General features: G+C 49.9%; 2 protein-coding genes across 2 annotated transcripts in view; one reads left to right on the top strand and one right to left on the bottom strand.

Annotated features, from left to right (window-relative positions):
* Positions 1-17,945, bottom strand: part of MTIF3 (mitochondrial translational initiation factor 3) — a 280,029-nt gene that overhangs the window by 219,514 nt on the left and 42,570 nt on the right. The gene's annotated exons all lie outside the window — the stretch shown is intronic.
* PDX1 (pancreatic and duodenal homeobox 1) lies at positions 4,237-8,151 on the top strand. The gene is made up of 2 exons (XM_069850013.1): positions 4,237-4,633; positions 7,775-8,151. The coding sequence occupies exons 1-2, from the start codon at positions 4,237-4,239 to the stop codon at positions 8,149-8,151; spliced, it is 774 nt and encodes a 257-aa protein (XP_069706114.1).

Raw genomic sequence — 17,945 nt, 5'->3', positions numbered from 1 at the left:
TTACATATTTCCTGGAAAAGGTCTTATTCAAAGTGGCTTGCATAAACGGGTTTTCAGGCAATTCAAGATGTGGCCGGCACCGTACGGTGTGAAGAAGCTGATGTGTGCTGGGAAGAGCAAACTGAAGTTTCCCTGTGTGAATGCAGAATCCCTCGGAGACTAAAAAACATTCTTGTCAAAAGAAAAAAAAAAGAAGCCAATGAACCAGTGTTACTTTAAGGCAGGTGAAATAGTTCATGCTCTTGTTTTTATCATTGGTGCTAAGAGGGAAAGACAGCTTTGTTTTCACATGGTTATTGATTATTAACCAGCTTTGTGAAAGGTTACCTTTCTGCTAGATACAGCCATGGAAGGGGGGTAAAAATCAATCCCTGGGAAAGCTGTTTCCCAGTCAACTTCTCCTCCAAGTGCCAGTCCTTAATACAGTTTTTCTGTATTGCTTTGAATAGAGCTGGGAGAGAAAAAGACATTATTTCTAATATATCGCACTCACCTTCTATACTTTTTTCTGTCTGGATGATGATTGCAGAAAAGCAGTTTTGCATTGAGAAGTCTTTAATACTATGCAGATGTAAAAAATCAAAACAACGTGGCTGTACTATACTCCTTACTATTTTATGCTCTAGTTAAGTGGTCGGGGCGGTGGGAGGAATGATGAAACTAGCATCAGTCATAATAGGAAAGGGAATTAATTGAGTAGAGGTTCAAAAATTATTTGCATTGAAAGGCAAACAAAATGTTCCTGCCACCTCTTCTACAGGGGGAAAAAAATAACACTGTCCAGATGGTTTTGTATCTCACTGATCTCAGCAGCCTGCAGTGATGTCTATCAAACACCACTGGGAAGAAATGGACAAGACTTTCAAAATACAGTGTCTCACATTAGGCTCCTAAATTAACCATTTAAAGATAAGATCCTTGAAAATGCTATTGAATTTCAGGAGGCGTGTTTATATGTTGGCATACATTTTAAACCCACATCTAGATGGCATTAGGTATATGGCTTGGCTTTCCAAACCCCTGGCCACTCAGACACATTTGTATTATATTGTAAAGATTTAGGCTTCATACCATACAGAATAAGAATTAACTGTGCAGACAACCTCTTCTCTGTTAAGCAAGCACCAAGCTAGAGAAATATAATCAGACCTTAAGAAGTCCTTAAAATGTACTCGAATCTAATAAGATATTTCACATATTGTGTGGTCTTGTAGAACAGCAACAGCTGAGTACCTGAAACATTTGGTACTAATGATCAAATATCTGAATTCCCACACTTTTATTGAGGATAATTGCAGTCAGCCTGTTCTACTTAATATTGTTGCTATCACCATTGTCTTCCAATTACTGATGTAGACTCATGGATGTATTTTTGTTTAATCTCTTGGAATAACAAACTTGGTATAAGGATTTACCTTCTAAGCAGATCCTCACAGCAACTTAATTCAGAGCACTGAGTAGTCCAGAAAAGTCACCTCAAAGGAGTAAAGTGCCATTAGAAGAAACGACCTGGATCTACTGTGGTTGTTCTCAGCATGAGCTACAGCCACGTTAGTGGTTGTGAGACCGTGCTCATGAATCAGACGCAACACAAGCTCCGTAGATAAAGCTGGGCGATCCAAACATAGCAGCCATAAATATCCCTGAGATCTTTGGGGTCCTCAATGGTCCAGAAAAACTTCCTATCACAGGTAAATTACGGGACCCCTAGCTGAAATGCAGCACATATCCAGCCAGGCTTTAAGGTGAGGGAGAATCTATCCAACCCATTGTTATCATTTGTTCTAGTGTGCGACACTTCCACGACTTTTCTCTGGTTTTGGTTGTTAAAATTCTGCTGTACATTTGACAGTGTTTATATCAGCTGTCTTTTCTTGCCTTGTTACCTATACACTGAAGATGCCAGAGTTTCTTGTCCCTCCAAGCCTGCCAAAACCACAGAATTGGGGACATGGGAAGTCCTTTTTCTGGGAGGTGACAATGTGTGTGCAGGATTCCCTGAGCACTATTGAAAGTGTTGAAGTGCTGCCAGCCTTATAGGCTCCATATAAGAGCTAAAGACACTGTTTAATTTATTTTAATTTCTTACATCATGCCACATGTTTCAAGGCTCTTCTAGCTGGAGAAATAGGACTTATTAAATGTAGCCAGGTGCAAAGTCAGTGAAGAGTGGCAGTATCTCAAACAGCAGCAGTTTATCTGGGGAACACTGTGCGACCAGATGGTGGGAGGCAAAAGGTTTACCTGAGATTTCAGGGAGACTTAAGGTGTGGAAGAATCAGCTGAGGAATATAACACCCACCCGGCTCGGGAAATGCCCCGAGGAGAAGATTCTGGGAGTCTGGGGGAAGGTCTGGGTGTGGGATGTTACGTGCCCACCCTGCTGCTGCTTTTTTCCTGTGCTGCAGCTCGCCGACTTGTTGTTAGCCCGGCGAAGCTGCCCTTATCGCCTGCTCACGCAGGCAGAATGGAAGAGAATTAGCTCTAAATTATACGAAATTCATTTGCTTTTTGGGGGGGAAGTGTTTGCTCTATTTAGAAACGTTCGTTATAGAGAGAGGACCGCATTAAGACACCAGGTAATGGTCCTCCCTGGAGATGAATCAATTTGCTCTGGGTTTTATGGCCTCGCGTTTGTTTGTCTGCACCGGTTCCCCGTAGAAAACCCGGGGCTGCGTGTTCCCCGGGGAGCAGATCCCTGGGGAAGGGACTGGGGGGCTGCGCTGGGGGCTGCGCACAAGAATTCTCCTGGATAAAGGACGCGGGTTCCTGCCGGAGCCCTCGAGGGAGGCACCGCGGGGGCGCACCGGGAGCCGAGCCGGGGGCGCAGCGGGAGCTCCCCTGGCTCAGCGCGTTCTCCCCGGCTGCGGGTCCCGGTTCCCCGGCTGCGAATCCCGGTTCCCAGCCCGGAATGCCAGGGGATGGAGAGCGAAGGCGCCGGGCGGCGGGAGGCCGACCAGCGGCGATGTCTATCGGTAATTCCCGCTAATAAAATACTTTTTCACTATCCGCACTATAATTGGTTTACAGCCTTTTTTGTTTATTTATCCATAAGAGCCGCTGTTAAATGGCTTGGGAAAGCAATCGCTTAATGGCTCAATATTGAATCAGTGCGCTTTCTAAGCGACGGGGGGACCCGCGTGGGTTCAGAGCGGAAACTCATTTTAAGTGTAATGGACTGGGCGGGTTTATGATCCCACGGAACCCAGCGAAGGAGCGAGGTCCCGGGAGGCTCCCGCCCCTCCAGCTCGGGGGATGCTCCCCCAGCCGCGATGCGCCCCGACGGCGGCGGCCGGAGCTCCGGAGCCTCGGGAGGGACCTGCGGGAAAAGGCTGCGAAAGGAGGAGGGCCGGGCGAATAGGAAGCTGTCCCCGAGCCGGAGAAAGCGGCCGGCAGGCCGAGCGCAGGGTGGCAGCGAAACGATCTTTGTCCCTTTCGGAAGCTCTCCGCCTCCTCATAGCCTCGTCACCAAGTCAACCAGCACCAGCTCGGAGCAGATTATCTCCGAGGGTCAACACGTTGCAGGCCTAAGCTGCTCCCCACGGCTCCCAAATTTACCCCTTGGGTAAACAACTCGCCGCTTGTCAGTCGCTCGGATGACAGGGTTGTGGTCCCCACCGGCAAGGTGGGAGTGGGCTGAAAGCCGGTCCTTGCCCTCTCCCAAGGTGCCGGTACACGGGTCCCCTCGAGGGAACGACCCTTCGGGCACCCTGCCCACCCCCAAGCATCTGCATCCTCGGCTCAGGTGTCCCGGGTGCCTAAAGTCCCCGGGTGCCAAACCCCTCGAGGAGCCGCGTCGTTGCTCCCAGTCCCAGCCCCTGGAGAGTTTTTCCTCTCCGGGTCGTGCCCAGGAGGGCTGGAGGCTGAGCAGAGCCCGGGCAAGGGTGCGGGAGGGGAAAAGGTGGGTTTAGGGTCCTTCCCCCGCGGGGCGCCCCGCACGTCGAGGCAGCGCCCCGGGCTCCTCTCCCCGAAGCCGGGAGCGGCGCCTCCCCCCGCGGGGCCGGGGAGCCCCGGGACCTGCCCGGCTAAGGGGGGACAGGGCTGCGGGGCCAGGGCCACCCCGGGTGGCCTCTTATGGGTCGCGCCCCGCCCCGGAGGGCCGCGGGAGGGCTCACGTGGGGGAGCGGCGCCTATGGGGAGGCTGCGGGGCGGCGAGCTGTCAAAGAGGCATCCCGGGAGCGGGAGCAGCCCCATGTGCCCCTAAGCTGCGAGACCCCCCAGCCGGCCCCGCTCGCCATGAACGCCGAGGAGCAGTACTATGCCTCGGCGCAGCTCTACAAGGAGCCGTGCGCGTTCCAGAGAGCCCAGGCGCAGGATTACAGCTCCAGCCCCCCCGCCTGCCTGTACATGGGCCGGCAGCAGCAGAACCCTTACCCCAGCAGCTTAGGGGCTCTCGAGCAAGGCAGCCCGCCGGACATCTCCCCTTACGAGGTGCCCCCCATCACGGAGGATGCCGGAGTCTCCCACCTTCATCACCACCATCACCATCACCCTCACCTTCCTCTTCCCCACCAGGACGAGCTGCCTTTCGCCGACGGGGCGGACGCTGGGGCGATAGAAGAGCCCCGAGTGCAGGTGCCTTTCGCCTGGATGAAGTCCACCAAGTCGCACGCCTGGAAGGGGCAGTGGGCCGGTAAGCTCCGCCACCTCCCCCTGCCGCCGCCCCGCCGCTTCTCTCCAGTTCGGCGGGCAGGAACCCTCCCCGGCCCCAGCCCCGCTCCCTTCACTCGGCTGTAGCGGGGAGAGGTCCCGGGGGTCGCTTTCCCGGGACGCTCCATCCCCTCCGGCTCCCCAAGACCCACCGCTGCTGGGCTGCTACCGTCGAGCTGAACTCCAGTCCCGGCCGGTGCGTTCCCCGCGCTGCCCGAGCCCCGAACAATTTTTAGCCGATTCTTTTTCACCCATTAACTAATCGTCGCCGAGTCGAGGCGACTCGCAAACGCTTCCCGAGCAGGGGCTCAGCCCCGCAAGCGCCCCCGGAGCCACCGCAAGCGCCCCCGGAGCCCCCGGAGCATCCCCCGGAGCATTCCCCGGAGCCCCTGGGCAGCCCCCTTGCCCCTCTCCCGGGCGGCAGAGCCCATCTCCTCTCCCCTGTCTCTCTATTCCTGCTTCCTTTGAGGTTTTAGCCGTAATTGCGCCTTTCCGAGTGAAAACCCAGGGCGGGGGAACAATGCACAAACGAAACGGAGCTGCCAGCGAGGGGAAGAAAACTCTATCTGGGCAGAAAGTTCCGCTGCCCAACAATATTTCTGTCTTTACCTGCACAATGTTATCGTTTCCTGCACCTTTGTCACGCCTGTACGGCAAATATTATATTAATGGCTTTGTTCAAATAGACAGTTAAAAGAAAAAAAAAAAAAGAAAGGATTGGAGAGTTAAAATCACGGTGAAATAGTTTGGGAATTCCACGGGGAAGGGGGCGCATCCGCTGGGCAGGGGAGAGAAGGAGAGAATCGCTGCCCCGCATCGTGGACTCGGCGGCAGAGGCTGTGCCGAGTGGGTGGATCAGGTCGTTTCCTTCGTGTCGAATGGATTTGGAGGAAGGGGAGAGAAATGAAAACCAAAAAAAAAAAAGAAAAAAGGCCAAATTCTCAATTTATCCTTTTTCCTCCCTTCTGTCTCATATATCTGAGGAATGACAAAACTCACAGCAAAGCGAAGCTTTTCCCATAAAAGTCAAAAACTCTTCCCAGCTCACCTGGAAAGCCCACCTGTGCACGCCGGGGGCCGCCTCCCGCAGCGCTGGGTTGTTTTACCATCAGAACATATTTTTCAGATCCATAGACACGCACACGTGTGTGTATATATATATATATATATTTCAAAACATTACGCATATACATCTATTTTAATATATATACTATTCTACATACACATAGGTGTATGCACAGAGGTTTGTATTTACACACTTGTATGTATATGCATGTGTTTTAAGATATATTTAAATATTTGTGTAAATAGATTTATAATCGTATCATCATATCATATCATATCATATCATATCATATCATATCATCATATCATCCTATATGTCATCATATAGGCTTTAATCCAGATGTTTATAAACATATATACGTCTGTTTTAAAAACATTACATATATAAAATCATGAGGTACACCATATATATATCCCGTATCATGGGATGTCATGTATATACATTTATGTGTATATATGTATCATACATGTGTGTGTATCTGTGTAAAAAATACATGTAGGTTTATATATCTAGGTTTATGAACATATATATGTAAGATTTAATAAACATTGCATATATAAAATAATGGGATGCATCATATATATGTATCTATATATCTATATATCTATATATATCTATCTCCTGTATCAAGGGATGTTATGTATATACCTATATATGTGTATACATGTAGGTTTATATACCTAGGTTTATGAACATATATACATATGGTTTATAAACATTACTTATATAAAATCATGGGAACAGGAGGATGCGAGGCGGAAGAGCCCGCGTGGCTCTCTCGGATCGCCTCTCCCGGCTGTGCAAAGCGCAGCGCCCCACGGCTGAGGTGGCCCCCAAAAGCGCATCCCGCGGGGTTCCCGGTGAGTTTCCGCGCTGCTCCGCGGTGCTTCGAGCCCAGCGCCCATGGAACGGAAATTCCGCCTCTGCCACCTTTTCTCAGAAGGAGAAATCCAAGGTTTCTCCAACCGCGACGGTGCCTCCCGCGGGGCTCCCGGGGGCTGGTAAAGAGACGAAGCCTCCGTGGCCCCAGGGGTGCGCGGTGGAGGCATCCCGGGACAGCCAGCCCCCCCGGCGCCCTCGGCCTCCTGATCGGGAAATCGCTCCCCAGTCGTTTGCGGTTTGTGCAAAGGACGGAGGCCCCGTCGGGGAGAGCAGCTCGCTCCCCGCCTCCTCCCCGGGAGCCCCTGGCCCTGCCTGGCCAGCTGCCTTCTCCCCGGGCCGGTTACTGGGCAGTGAAGAGATTTAATTTATTTTTTAATAATGATATTTTTTTCGGTTGTTTGTCCCTGCGTGTCAACCAATTATTTTTTTTTAATTACTTTGTTGGGGTTTTCTTTCTTCTTGTAACTTTATTATTTAGAGGAGTTTATCCTTTTTGGTTTGATTTCGTTTGCAAGGTTTTTTTGTGTTTCTTTTTTTCCCTCCTTTATCTTTTCCTTTCTCATTTTCTTTTTCTTCTTTTCCTTTTTCTTCTTTTTCTTTTCCTTTTTCCTTTTTTCTCCTCTTTCTTTTTCTCCTTTTTCTCCTTTTCTCCTTTTTCTCCTTTTTCTCCTTTTCTTCTTTTGCTTTTTCTCCTTTTCCTCCTTTGCCTTTTTCTCCTTTTCCTTTTTCTCCTTTTCCCTTTTTCTCCTTTTCCCTTTTTCTCCTTTCCATTTTTTCTCCTTTTTTCTTTTTCTCATTTGTTTTCCTCTTTCTCCTTTTTCTTTTCATTTTCTTTTTTATTTTTTTTCTGCTTTTCCTTAGTCTTTTTCTCACGCTAATCTCAACAATTGCCGGGCCCTGGATCCTTCAGAGCCTTCAGCGACACACAAACGTTGCCTCTTGAGCATCTCTCCCGGCTTGAGGGACAGCATTTTCCTAAAAACCTCGAGCAAATTATTATAAAAATATATGATACTGTTATAAAATTAAATAGCAGCGGTTCTGTCAGCCTCCACCAGCACTGCCGGGGGTCTCCCCGAGGCCATCCCCTCTCCCCGCTTTCTGCCCCCCGCGTGTCCTCCCCGCGGCCCGAGGGAGCTGCCGGGACTGACTCTCCCTACTCTCCCTTCTCTCCAGGGGGTTCCTACGTGGTGGAGCAGGAGGAGAACAAGAGGACGAGGACGGCGTACACCCGGGCGCAGCTGCTGGAGCTGGAGAAGGAGTTTCTCTTCAACAAGTACATCTCCAGGCCTCGGCGGGTGGAGCTGGCTGTCATGTTGAACTTGACCGAGAGGCACATCAAGATCTGGTTCCAGAACCGCCGGATGAAGTGGAAGAAGGAAGAGGATAAAAAGCGAGGGGCGAGCAATAGCAACGACCCCGAGCAAGACTGTGCGGTGTCCTCCGGGGAGCTGCGGGACAAGGAGGATCTCCAGCCGCCTCCCCCCGGGAACCTGCCCTCGGGGCCCTCCCGGGACCTGCTCGCCCCTCGGAGGCAGCAGGACTCTCGGTGAGCGGCGGGAGCCCCCGCGTCCCGGCCCGGGGAGGCTCACGGGATCGGGGAGAGAGCCAGGAGGCTCCCCGGAGCCGGTCCCCGCCGCCTTCGCCGGGGCGCTCCGAGCCTCCGCTCCGAAACTCCGGTCCTGCGGGAAAAAAACTGAGAAGCGTTCGACTGCGGCGAAGAGAGAGACTCGCTGAGGGCCGGGAAGGCGGCGAGCCTGGCGTCCTTACCCTGGGAGCCCCGCAGCGGGTCCCCCGAGGCAGCATCCCCCGGGGAAGGAGCATCCCGGGCGGCGTGTGGACTGGAAACAGGAGGAGAAGCCTCAGCGCCACGAGCGCGGAGCTGGGCATCCCAGACCTTCCCAGGGATGGCACCCTGGGGCCATCGTCCCTTCCAGAGGCCCCAGGGCATCGTCTCCACCGAGGGCTCCCCCAGGACCATTATTATTTGGAAAGTGGAACTTGTTTTGCTTCGTTTTCTTTTGCCTTTTGGGGGCAAAAAAAGGAAAAAAATTAAAAAAAAAAAAAAGGAAAAGAAGAAAAAACAAAAAAGGAAAGAAAAAAACCACGCCGAGTGTCCTGCGGGCAGGATTTGAGCATTTGTCTACCACAATGACCGAGTCCCGATGAGAGGCACAGGTAGCCAGACCCTCCAGGGCTGCGCTCGCCTCTCCAAGAGCGCAAACCCGGCTAAGCGGGCTGCGAGCCGAGAGCGGGACGTCTCTGGGGCGGTAGGGATGATCCCAGGAACATTTCCCTTTGGGAAAACTCTCCTGCCTTTCTTCCAGCTTTCCCGCAAGCTCTGACTCTACCTCGGGGAGAAGAAACTTTCCTGCAGCGCAAGCTCCCGGCCCGACGCGGGTCTCAGCGTAGAATTTCTCCTCAGACCTGGTTTTACATCCCAGCAGAGGTTTGGGGTTGGCTGCTTCCCCAGGCGCTGTCGGGCGCCAGTCGCTTGTTTTCAGGCGCTATTTTTCGGCTCGATCCGGCCTGAACCCCGGCTGTCTTCTCTTCAGCCGCTGCCCGTATGTTTTCCCAGAAGCATCTTCTCCGGTTTTTTTCGGGTTTTTTTGTAACAGAAGCAAGTTGTTCCAGCGACCGCCTAAAATAGCGTGGAAATTCAGCTAAGTGGGGGGGAACCCCAAAAAACAAAACAAAACAAAAAAAACCCACCCAAAATAAACCCAGAAACTAGCGCCTGGAAGGAAGCGGGATGTGCCCCCGTTCGCTGAGGATCAGGAGGATGCGCCTTCTCGCCGGGGGCGGCTCAGGATCTGCTCCCCGGCCCCAGCAGCAGCTCCCGGAGCATCCCTCGAGGGCCGCCGCAATCCGAGAATGTCCAGGGAGGAGGAGGGTCTGTCCCATCCTAGCCAGATGATGTTCCCAGTCTCACGGCTGGAAGTGAAGGGTAGACGAAGCAGCTCGCTACAGCTCTTTCTTTTTTTTTCCCATCTTAGTTGAGACTTTTAACAATAAGGTGGAGCCTTGTTCTGAAGGTTTAATTCGCCTGTTGCTTTACTTTCCTTTGCGTGCATTTACGTGTGTGTGTGCAAACAAGGTCGCTTCTGGCCATTTTTCCTGGAAGTTGCCCGAGAAATTTATCGTCCGAGTCTATATATCCTTATTCGTCAAAACACGGTCAGTGAGTGGGAACTTTACTAATGATTATGTGAGCAAAATTCAAATAAAGCTGTTCTGCTTAAGAAACAAAGCACCGTAATAATTAAAATAACATTTCCCAGGCTTCTGCGGGTCAGAAAGCCATTCTTAAACCTCAGCATTTCCAATTACGTTTTGTTAGCAACAACCTTCCCTGGAGGTGTTTAAGGCACGGGTGGACGAAGCGCTGAGGGTCATGGTTTAGTGTTTGATAGGAATGGTTGGACTTGATAATCCTCTGGGTCTCTTCCAACCTGGTTATTCTATGATTCTATGATTCTAACCTGTCGCTGGAAACACACAGTGGAAAAATTTCCACGTACCTTTTACAGTGCCTGGCACTGAAACTGCGGTTCGGGAGCCACTATAAAAATAGACCTAGCTGCAAAAAAGGATGTCTATTACTCAAAATACCACTATTTTCTATTAAGATTCGTACATTGCACTGCTCTGAGTAAACAGCATGCACCGTGCCTGAAATTTGCCTGTCTTTAGTGTAACACATAGAGTTTCGATTCTCTCTGCTGAAAAAAAATTGAGAAGTTGCAGAATTTTAACAAATTGTTAGACCACGGTGCCAAAGTATTTTTACTATTGGAAGTAGAATCAGATCTGCATGGTTTAGTTTTAATGTAGAAAGTTGTTTTCTATGAGGAATTTATATCATTTATGGGTTTAGCACTTCAAAAAAATATTCACCCTTCTTACAAAGACACGAATAGAAAAATTAGCATTAACTGAATCAAGACAGTTCTGGGAACTTGTAGAGGTAAAGGTTCGTTGTAATCATTCACTGGTAGAGTAGCCGGCCCTGCACCGTGCTGGGGAAAGGTGTGGTTGACAGGAAGAGCTATAAGGCAGCCATGCCATCTCACCAAGAACATTTGTCCAGACATATCCATTTTTTCCTAGGAACATCCTTCCCTTATAAAACAGTTCGTAATTTAAATTATTAAATAGTTCATTATTTATATTTGATCACCTTTAACCTTAGGATATGGTTTCCACAAGACATTCTAAAATCCTGACTTCTACAATTAGGCAAGAGATTAAAAATGTGAGATGTCTTTTTATTTGCTCAAGTCTTTTAGGCATGTGTGTGAGAGATATGTCCTCAAGAGCTGTATGTATTCAGTGTTAATTATTTTAAAGAAAAGTTGAGCAAGATTCAGGGAGATTTTCCGTTCCCTAGGTACACCTGGCACAGGCAACCACAACACCAGGAACTATGAAGACCTCAGTCTCACCTGTGGTTCCAGGGGAAGACAGTGAGGTTGCAAGTCTTGATGCAGCTTTGCATAGGCAACACCTTTACTGCTCCTGCTTTGCTCAGATGCGTTCCCCAAGACTGCAGCCAAAGATTTCCTCTCTGCCTCTGCACACATCTAGTGCCCCAGGTGCTGGGGGCTGCTGTCAGATCCTGCCCCCAGATGGTTGTAAGCCACAGCCCTTGTTGGGGCCACGTATCACCATGCTTTGGCTGAGGCTGGGGAAGGGAAACACGAGCTCATACCCCCCTCCCATGCTGATCCATGCTTTACCTCCCATATACAGGACCGTGCCTCAGGAACTTGCATTAATGACCACATGGAAGGTAGGATTGAGAGGCTGTGCTTGTCTCCTTCATTACAAGCTCATACATTTGCCTGAAAAATCCCTCTATCTATTAATTATTATGCCCATAAATCAATTCTGAAAGCAATGTTGCTAACTGAAGGTGTTAAAGTCTTTCCAGTCTGACACTGAAGCTTGCTACCTCCCGTGTTTGGTTGATGCTGCTGCCATGACCATGGCAGAGGAGAGATGTTGCAGGCTGAGTGAAGAAACATTGCTCAGAAAGGCTTCAGTGCTTTGAAGAGCAAGAAGGGGTGGGATGCCAGTCTGCAGCAACCACCAAAGCAGAACTTATTCATCTGGGCGAGGCACTTTACAGTCTGGCTACCACATGGGTCAGAATTGGTTGGGCGTTAAGTGTCGTGTCTCAAATCTTACTTTGGGAGTAGAAAGAAATGTCATTGAGCTCCCTTCACTCAAGATGGCTTATAGGCTTGTGCTTATGAGAGGTTTTCAGGTAAGTCTAGGCAACTGACAGTCATACGCATGGCTTCCGATAACCTGTGGCTCAGAAAGGCAGTTCCCTCTGTGCTTCCTCCTGCCCTAAATGGGGATACGAATGACCAGATCTTCAAGGACACTTTTATATCAGTCGGGAACATGTCTGCTGTCCATTCTAGCATCTAGGGAGGACAAGACCATGTGGAAACACCATGTAGCCCTTGTTAATAGTGAATGCTACCTACTTTAATTTGTTCACAGCTGCCTCATGATCCCATCCCACTGGCTTCCAGCACCCTGTACAATATCCTACTGTGCACCTCGCCAGTGTCGATGCATCCCTGCAGTGCTTTAGCTGTGAGCATGAAGAATGGGAGAGCGAAGGAGAATTTTCATGGACACAAGGCTTCTCCTAGTCTCTGCTTTTCTCCATCTCCTCTCCTCCCAGCACTTGCTGTCCTGGTATACAACTCCTCTGTTCCCTGGTGCTTCTGGGATTGCAACATATGGGGGATTAATAAAATGCAGAGGAAATTATCCGAGACCCTCTCTGCCCCCAGCCTGCCTCAGTGATGCGTCAGTCCTGGCCAGCCTCATGAAGTAAGAAACTCAAACACATGGTTCCTCTACTATGAGGCCTTACACACTTGCTGCCTCGTATCATGACTTGTTCTAGGAACCATTAGCTTCCAAAAGAAGCGCCAGTGGAATGAAGAGGGGCTGAAGTTGTGCTGCCTCTGACCGAGATGCTTTTAGTTGGAACCCCATGTTCACAGGAGTCCTGATGTCTGGCTCCATCCACCAGCATCCACTGGGCACAAAAGGCCTTGGCAAACAAGTATATTCTTCATAGATGGAGCAAACACACATTGGGAGGGAAGAAACTCGAGAGATGAGGGTGAGCTGGACCAAGAGATCAAGAACAGAAGAATCTCAAGCAGGTGCGGAGCATCCCACTTGGAAAGCACTGGCAAAGAGGGGGTTGCTGGGCTTTGTTTCACAACAGAGCAGGTCTGGGTATAATGAGCGGTGCCAGTGGCAGCTTCATGTCCTCCCTGTTCCTTGACCCAGACCCAGTGGAAGAAAAACAACTTCTCAGAGAAGCCTTGGGGCAGTATGCTTAGGATTTGAGAATAGAATACATTTAGCAGGCATAGAAAGTGCAGAGTATGATGTGTCTTGATTTACAGGGTTAGACTTGATAGTGGATAATGTAGAAGAGTTTTCTCCATGAGTGACTGGTAGCATGCTGGCATTTTGTCTAAGCAGAGGCAGTATGTGACATTATGTACTTAGGTGAGCCTGGTTTGAACATCCCCTGCAGATCTCAAAGCACTGAGTAGAAGCAGGTAGGGTTTAGAGACTTCAGTGGCATAAGAAGGAGCCAGAAACAAGAAAGCCAGGAGCCTCTCTTTGGAGAGAACAGAGGATACCCACAGCCCATGCTGGGAGACCAAACTGTATCAAGACCAAGGTGGAGCTAGGAGAGAAATACCAGGTCCTGGGTTGTGTGGAGACTGGTGTTTGTATACCACTTCCTTGGGCCCAAACCCTTTTCTAGAGGAAAGCAAACAGTCACCTGCTGGGAGCCTTAGCTGGGTGCGGCATTGTGGGGCTCCAGAGTCATGTTTTGAGCACAACCCCTCCTGGAGGGGAGACTGTACCTCTCTATAGGAAGTGGCAGGGAAGCAGCCCCCTTGCACCGCAGTTTTTAACTATTCTTCAGCACTACTGCTCAGCTCCTTCTGATTCAAAGTATGTGTCTTTCACTCTCTGCAGAGGTTCCAGCAGTGAGAGCTGATCTGTCATCTGCTATGCCCTCTCTCCATTTCCACTGCTAACCCCTTGTCGGTGAGTCAGTATTTGGCTAAGGGTGAGACTGTATGAGGTGACATTGGTCGAGATAAGCCAGTAGAATAGCAAGTCCTTTTTTTTCCATTCAATTTGTAAGACAGATTTTTATCCCAAGAATAAAAATTACCAAAAAGCAGATTAGGGGTAGAGCGCCCCTACTTTGAAGGCACCAAACACTTTACTGTTCACTGAAAGTAGTAAAACTAGTTGTTAAAGTCACAGCTGGTTTCTGGTGTTATGATTTAAAGTCTCACAGCTTCACCATCTGCTGCCACATCACTGATGGTTTGGTTATATTCATCTCCTAGCCCGTAGTGAGACAGTTTCACATCACACTGAAAGAGGTATATCTGGTGGCAGGTATGCAAGACAGGATTTCAGTCAGTGGATGAGATTAGCTGGAGGTAAGGACAGAAAGAAGGACGATAATACATAGAGCTGCGTGACCCTTATGTGGGAGTGAAGTGGATTCCTTAGGAGTATCCCCTGAAGGAGCAAAAAAAGAACTGAAACTGGAATCACTGAAGTTTCTACTCCATCCCTCTGCCCAAAGCAGCCTCACTCCAGACTTATTACTCCATCCTCTTTGCTAAGACTTATAAAGCTGCAGATTTTCCAGACTTCCTGTGTTCCACTGCGTTATTCCTATCATGAGTGCATTTTTCCAGTGTTCCACCAGTCTTGTGTATTACACTCACAGTCTATGGTTTCTTGTCCTGTGGACAAGGAGAAGACAGTATCTTTCCCTTCTCTTTGAATCAGCCTCCCAAGAAGCCAAAGGACAAGATTTTAAGAAGAAAATGATTTTTTTTAAGCCACTTTTGGAATAAAAGAAGATTATTAGGGATTTATTAGAGACGTTGGCAAGAGCACTTTCGTCAGAGCTCAAAAAGCAGTGTCCGGAGACAGTGGGCCTACAAGGTGAGTAGAGGACTAGTACTCCATCAGTGATGGAAGACAATGCAATCAGTGGGTGGACAGGCAGAAGCTTGAGCTGGCAGCTGAAAGCAGGAGGACTGGAAAGAGAGGCAAGCAGAGGCTGAAGCAGTTTGGGTTGTCATGAGGAGAGGCCAGAGGGAGGTATTAATGAGGAAGGGTGAAGAAAAAGGTAACTGATATTGTGCCAAGACCTCAACAGCTCCAGGATTACAATGCCAATGAGCTCATTAGCTGGGAATGCCAGGGAATAAGTCACGATACAGAAACCAGGTGCTTTGTGTGTTTTACTTAGCTGTTAACTGCAGCTTGCACCTTTCCTGCTGGAGCTTAATCCCGCCTTGTGATGTGATGGAGCTTGCTCCCTGTCTCCACTTCCTCCTGCTTCATACACTAAGGGAAAGTGTTGGGACTACACCAGGGATTCCCATTTCTTGCAGTTTCTCAGCACTGGTATTTATTCACTGTTACGTGCAGAGTTTATTCCAACTGTCCCTGGTCAGTCCAGATCAGGTAAACACAATACAGATTGCTCAGTGCTCTAAATAAAGCTGGTTTTGGCAAAACATCTCATAGCGCTGCCTAACAGTTCCTGGAAAAAATCACCTCAATTCCTTTAGATGTAGGCACTGGAAATTGTCAGGAAACTGCAGAAATGTGGGAGATAAAAATCTATTTGGGGTGGCAGATTTATGTCCTGCTCCAGCAAAGTCCCAAAGCTCCTACACCTGATTTTATCCCATCCTCTCAGCTGGGGCCTGAGAAGTGAGGTAAGCCAGTGCTCCTCATGGAAAATATGAAAAATCCTGTCCTCCCAGTGGAGTCCCAGCAGTTAGATGGCAGAGGGTTGTCAGCAGCAGTAGCTTTTCAGAAAATCTCAGGGTCCATGCTTCTTCTCCAAACGCGGCCACTAGGTACGTGAGGGCTTCATTCTTAGCTAGTGGTAAACTTGCAGACACTGGGGAGAGGAGGGATAGGGAGGCTCAGGATGGTGACAGCTGTTACAGGTCAAGGTCAGGATCAAGAAAGAAGCAAGCTGGCGCCTGCAGGCCATGACAACAATTTGGGGAGATCAAACCAAGGGAGATGTGGTGTTTCTCCTGCATGCTTGTGCAATGCCTGGTTATAGAGTCTGGAGTAGGAGATGAAAGAGGGTGCAGCAGGAGCTAAAAGCTGGCCAGGGGGAGAGCAACTGGAGAGACAGCACTTCGCTCCATGGCATAGGGAAGGAGCTGGAACTGGAAGCCAGGAGAGTGGCAAAGAGGAAGAGAAGAGGCACAATTTCCTTTCAAGTCCTTCTCTCCTTCAGGGCTACATGGAATGAAGCACAGGGCACAAAGCAATGATGCAGATGGAGTTACTGTCAGGCAAGGGCAGAGGTGGGAAGCACCGATGGATGGGGAGGAGCCAGAAAGTTGTCACATCCCAGTCTGAAGGTGCAGTGGCTTGTCCCATTAATCTGAAATTCTCCCTCTCTGCTTGCTGTTTCTGTAGCAAACATGAAGCAGCTGGATGAGACAGCTCAGCTCACCAATCCAAACCAACAGAATGCTCAGCATCCTGCAAAAAGTGCCACCCCTTCCATTTTCAGAAACAACTCACTCTGCTCTTGTATCTGCTTTGACACAAAGCAAGAGCTGAGCGCTCCCACAGTATCTGGGGGCCTGGAAGAGGCTGGCAGGGCAACAGAGGAGTGCAACCTGTGGGACCACGGATGTAGCACAGACACTGGAAGAGTGGGGAAAGGGAACAAATGCTGTGGAAAGTGATTTTACCTGACAGCTTGTGGAGTGCTTGGAGGGCACTTCTGTTCCTCTAGCCCCTCTTAACTCCACTGCTGGATGTTAGTCACTTTTCTGGCACAGACAGTCTTCTACTTAGGGATGAAGTCACAGGAGAAAATAAGAGATGGGTGAATGCATCAGGTGCCCTCAGAGCTCCTTCTAGAAAGTGAGACCAGGGAAGGGGGATGTTCACTATTCAGCCTTGAGTTTCCCTCCACTGATGCAGCCTCTGCACAGGGATCCTGAGAGAGGAAGATGCTGAAACTATTTCACTCAGGAGTGGGTCTCAAGCCCACGTGTATGAGAAGAAACTGAAGGCTGCTCACACAAGCTTAATCCTTGCAAGTCCTGTTTTCTAAGCATTTGTGTATACAGCCTTGATGCTGCAATTCTGAAATTTCTTTATGTATTCATCTTTAAAAAGGACTCTAAGTCTTATCCTCTATTGCAGACCACTGGGTGGGAAGGAGGCATTTCTCTGAAAAGCTTTTGGCTATAAAAGCAGACTGAGAGAAAATACAGTAAGTATTAGAAACAAGGGCAAGCCTGCAGAGGGGAGAGCTGTTCTGGACCCATTGTGGGAGGGCAGCAGCAACAAGAGGAGATGTGGTGGATGACTTAGGGCCCTTGGACATTCTCCAGCTCCATTTTTGAGAGTTCCCTTGCCAAGAGAGACTCCAGGCAGGCAGAGACCGTTCCAAGTGAGGGCATGGAAGGGATGTAAATGCAAGACCCAGGAAAGGATAGCTAGGCCATGGCCCAAAGCCGACTGCAGCCCGCAGGATGGATTTGCACAGGCTTCGGACCAGACTCCCAGAAAGCAGCTGTGAAGGAGGGTACCAGGGGTAGAATTTGTGTGGAGAACCAAAGACAGAAAGCGAGGAGGAGGGATTTGTTCAGCCGTTCAGGAATGGTTTCTGTAGGCCGAGCGGTGGCTTTCTGCAGTGCCACCACGGCGCTCCACACGGCGCCACAGACACGGCGGGTTCTGCTCCACGGGGCCGTGTTTTGCATAAGCGCAGCTACTGATGCCTTTATAGCAGCAGCAACAAGTGTCTGAAGAAGAGGGGGGGAAACTGAGGAAGGAGGAGGACGAGCGGTGTCCCGCTACCCCGCCCGGGGCCAGCGGGCTTCTTGGAGGGAAACGGAGGCTGAGCGGTTACAGAACTCCTCCTGCTAACCGCGGCGGCACAAGCCCTGGGGAGGGGTGGTGTGCCAGCCCAGATAACCCCTCCGGGGAGCCGCTTTGCCTCTTCAGCCCCGAGGGGTCAGGCTGAGGGAGGGAGGGTCGGCGGCGCTCGTCCGCGGGACGGGGCTGAGGCTCCCGGCGACACTGCCCCCTGCCGGCCGTGTGCGGCAGCGCTCCTTTCCTTTCCTTTCCTTTCCTTTCCTTTCCTTTCCTTTCCTTTCCTTTCCTTTCCTTCCTTTTCCTTTCCTTTCCTTTCCTTTCCTTTCCTTTCCTTTCCTTTCCTTTCCTTTCCTTTCCTTTCCTTTCCTTTCCTTTCCTTTCCTTTCCTTTC

This window comes from Phaenicophaeus curvirostris, chromosome 1, assembly GCF_032191515.1.
Source record: "Phaenicophaeus curvirostris isolate KB17595 chromosome 1, BPBGC_Pcur_1.0, whole genome shotgun sequence".
NCBI lineage: Eukaryota > Metazoa > Chordata > Aves > Cuculiformes > Cuculidae > Phaenicophaeus > Phaenicophaeus curvirostris.
Note: the sequence above shows the minus strand (reverse complement) of the source record. Positions and strands in the feature narration are given on the sequence as shown.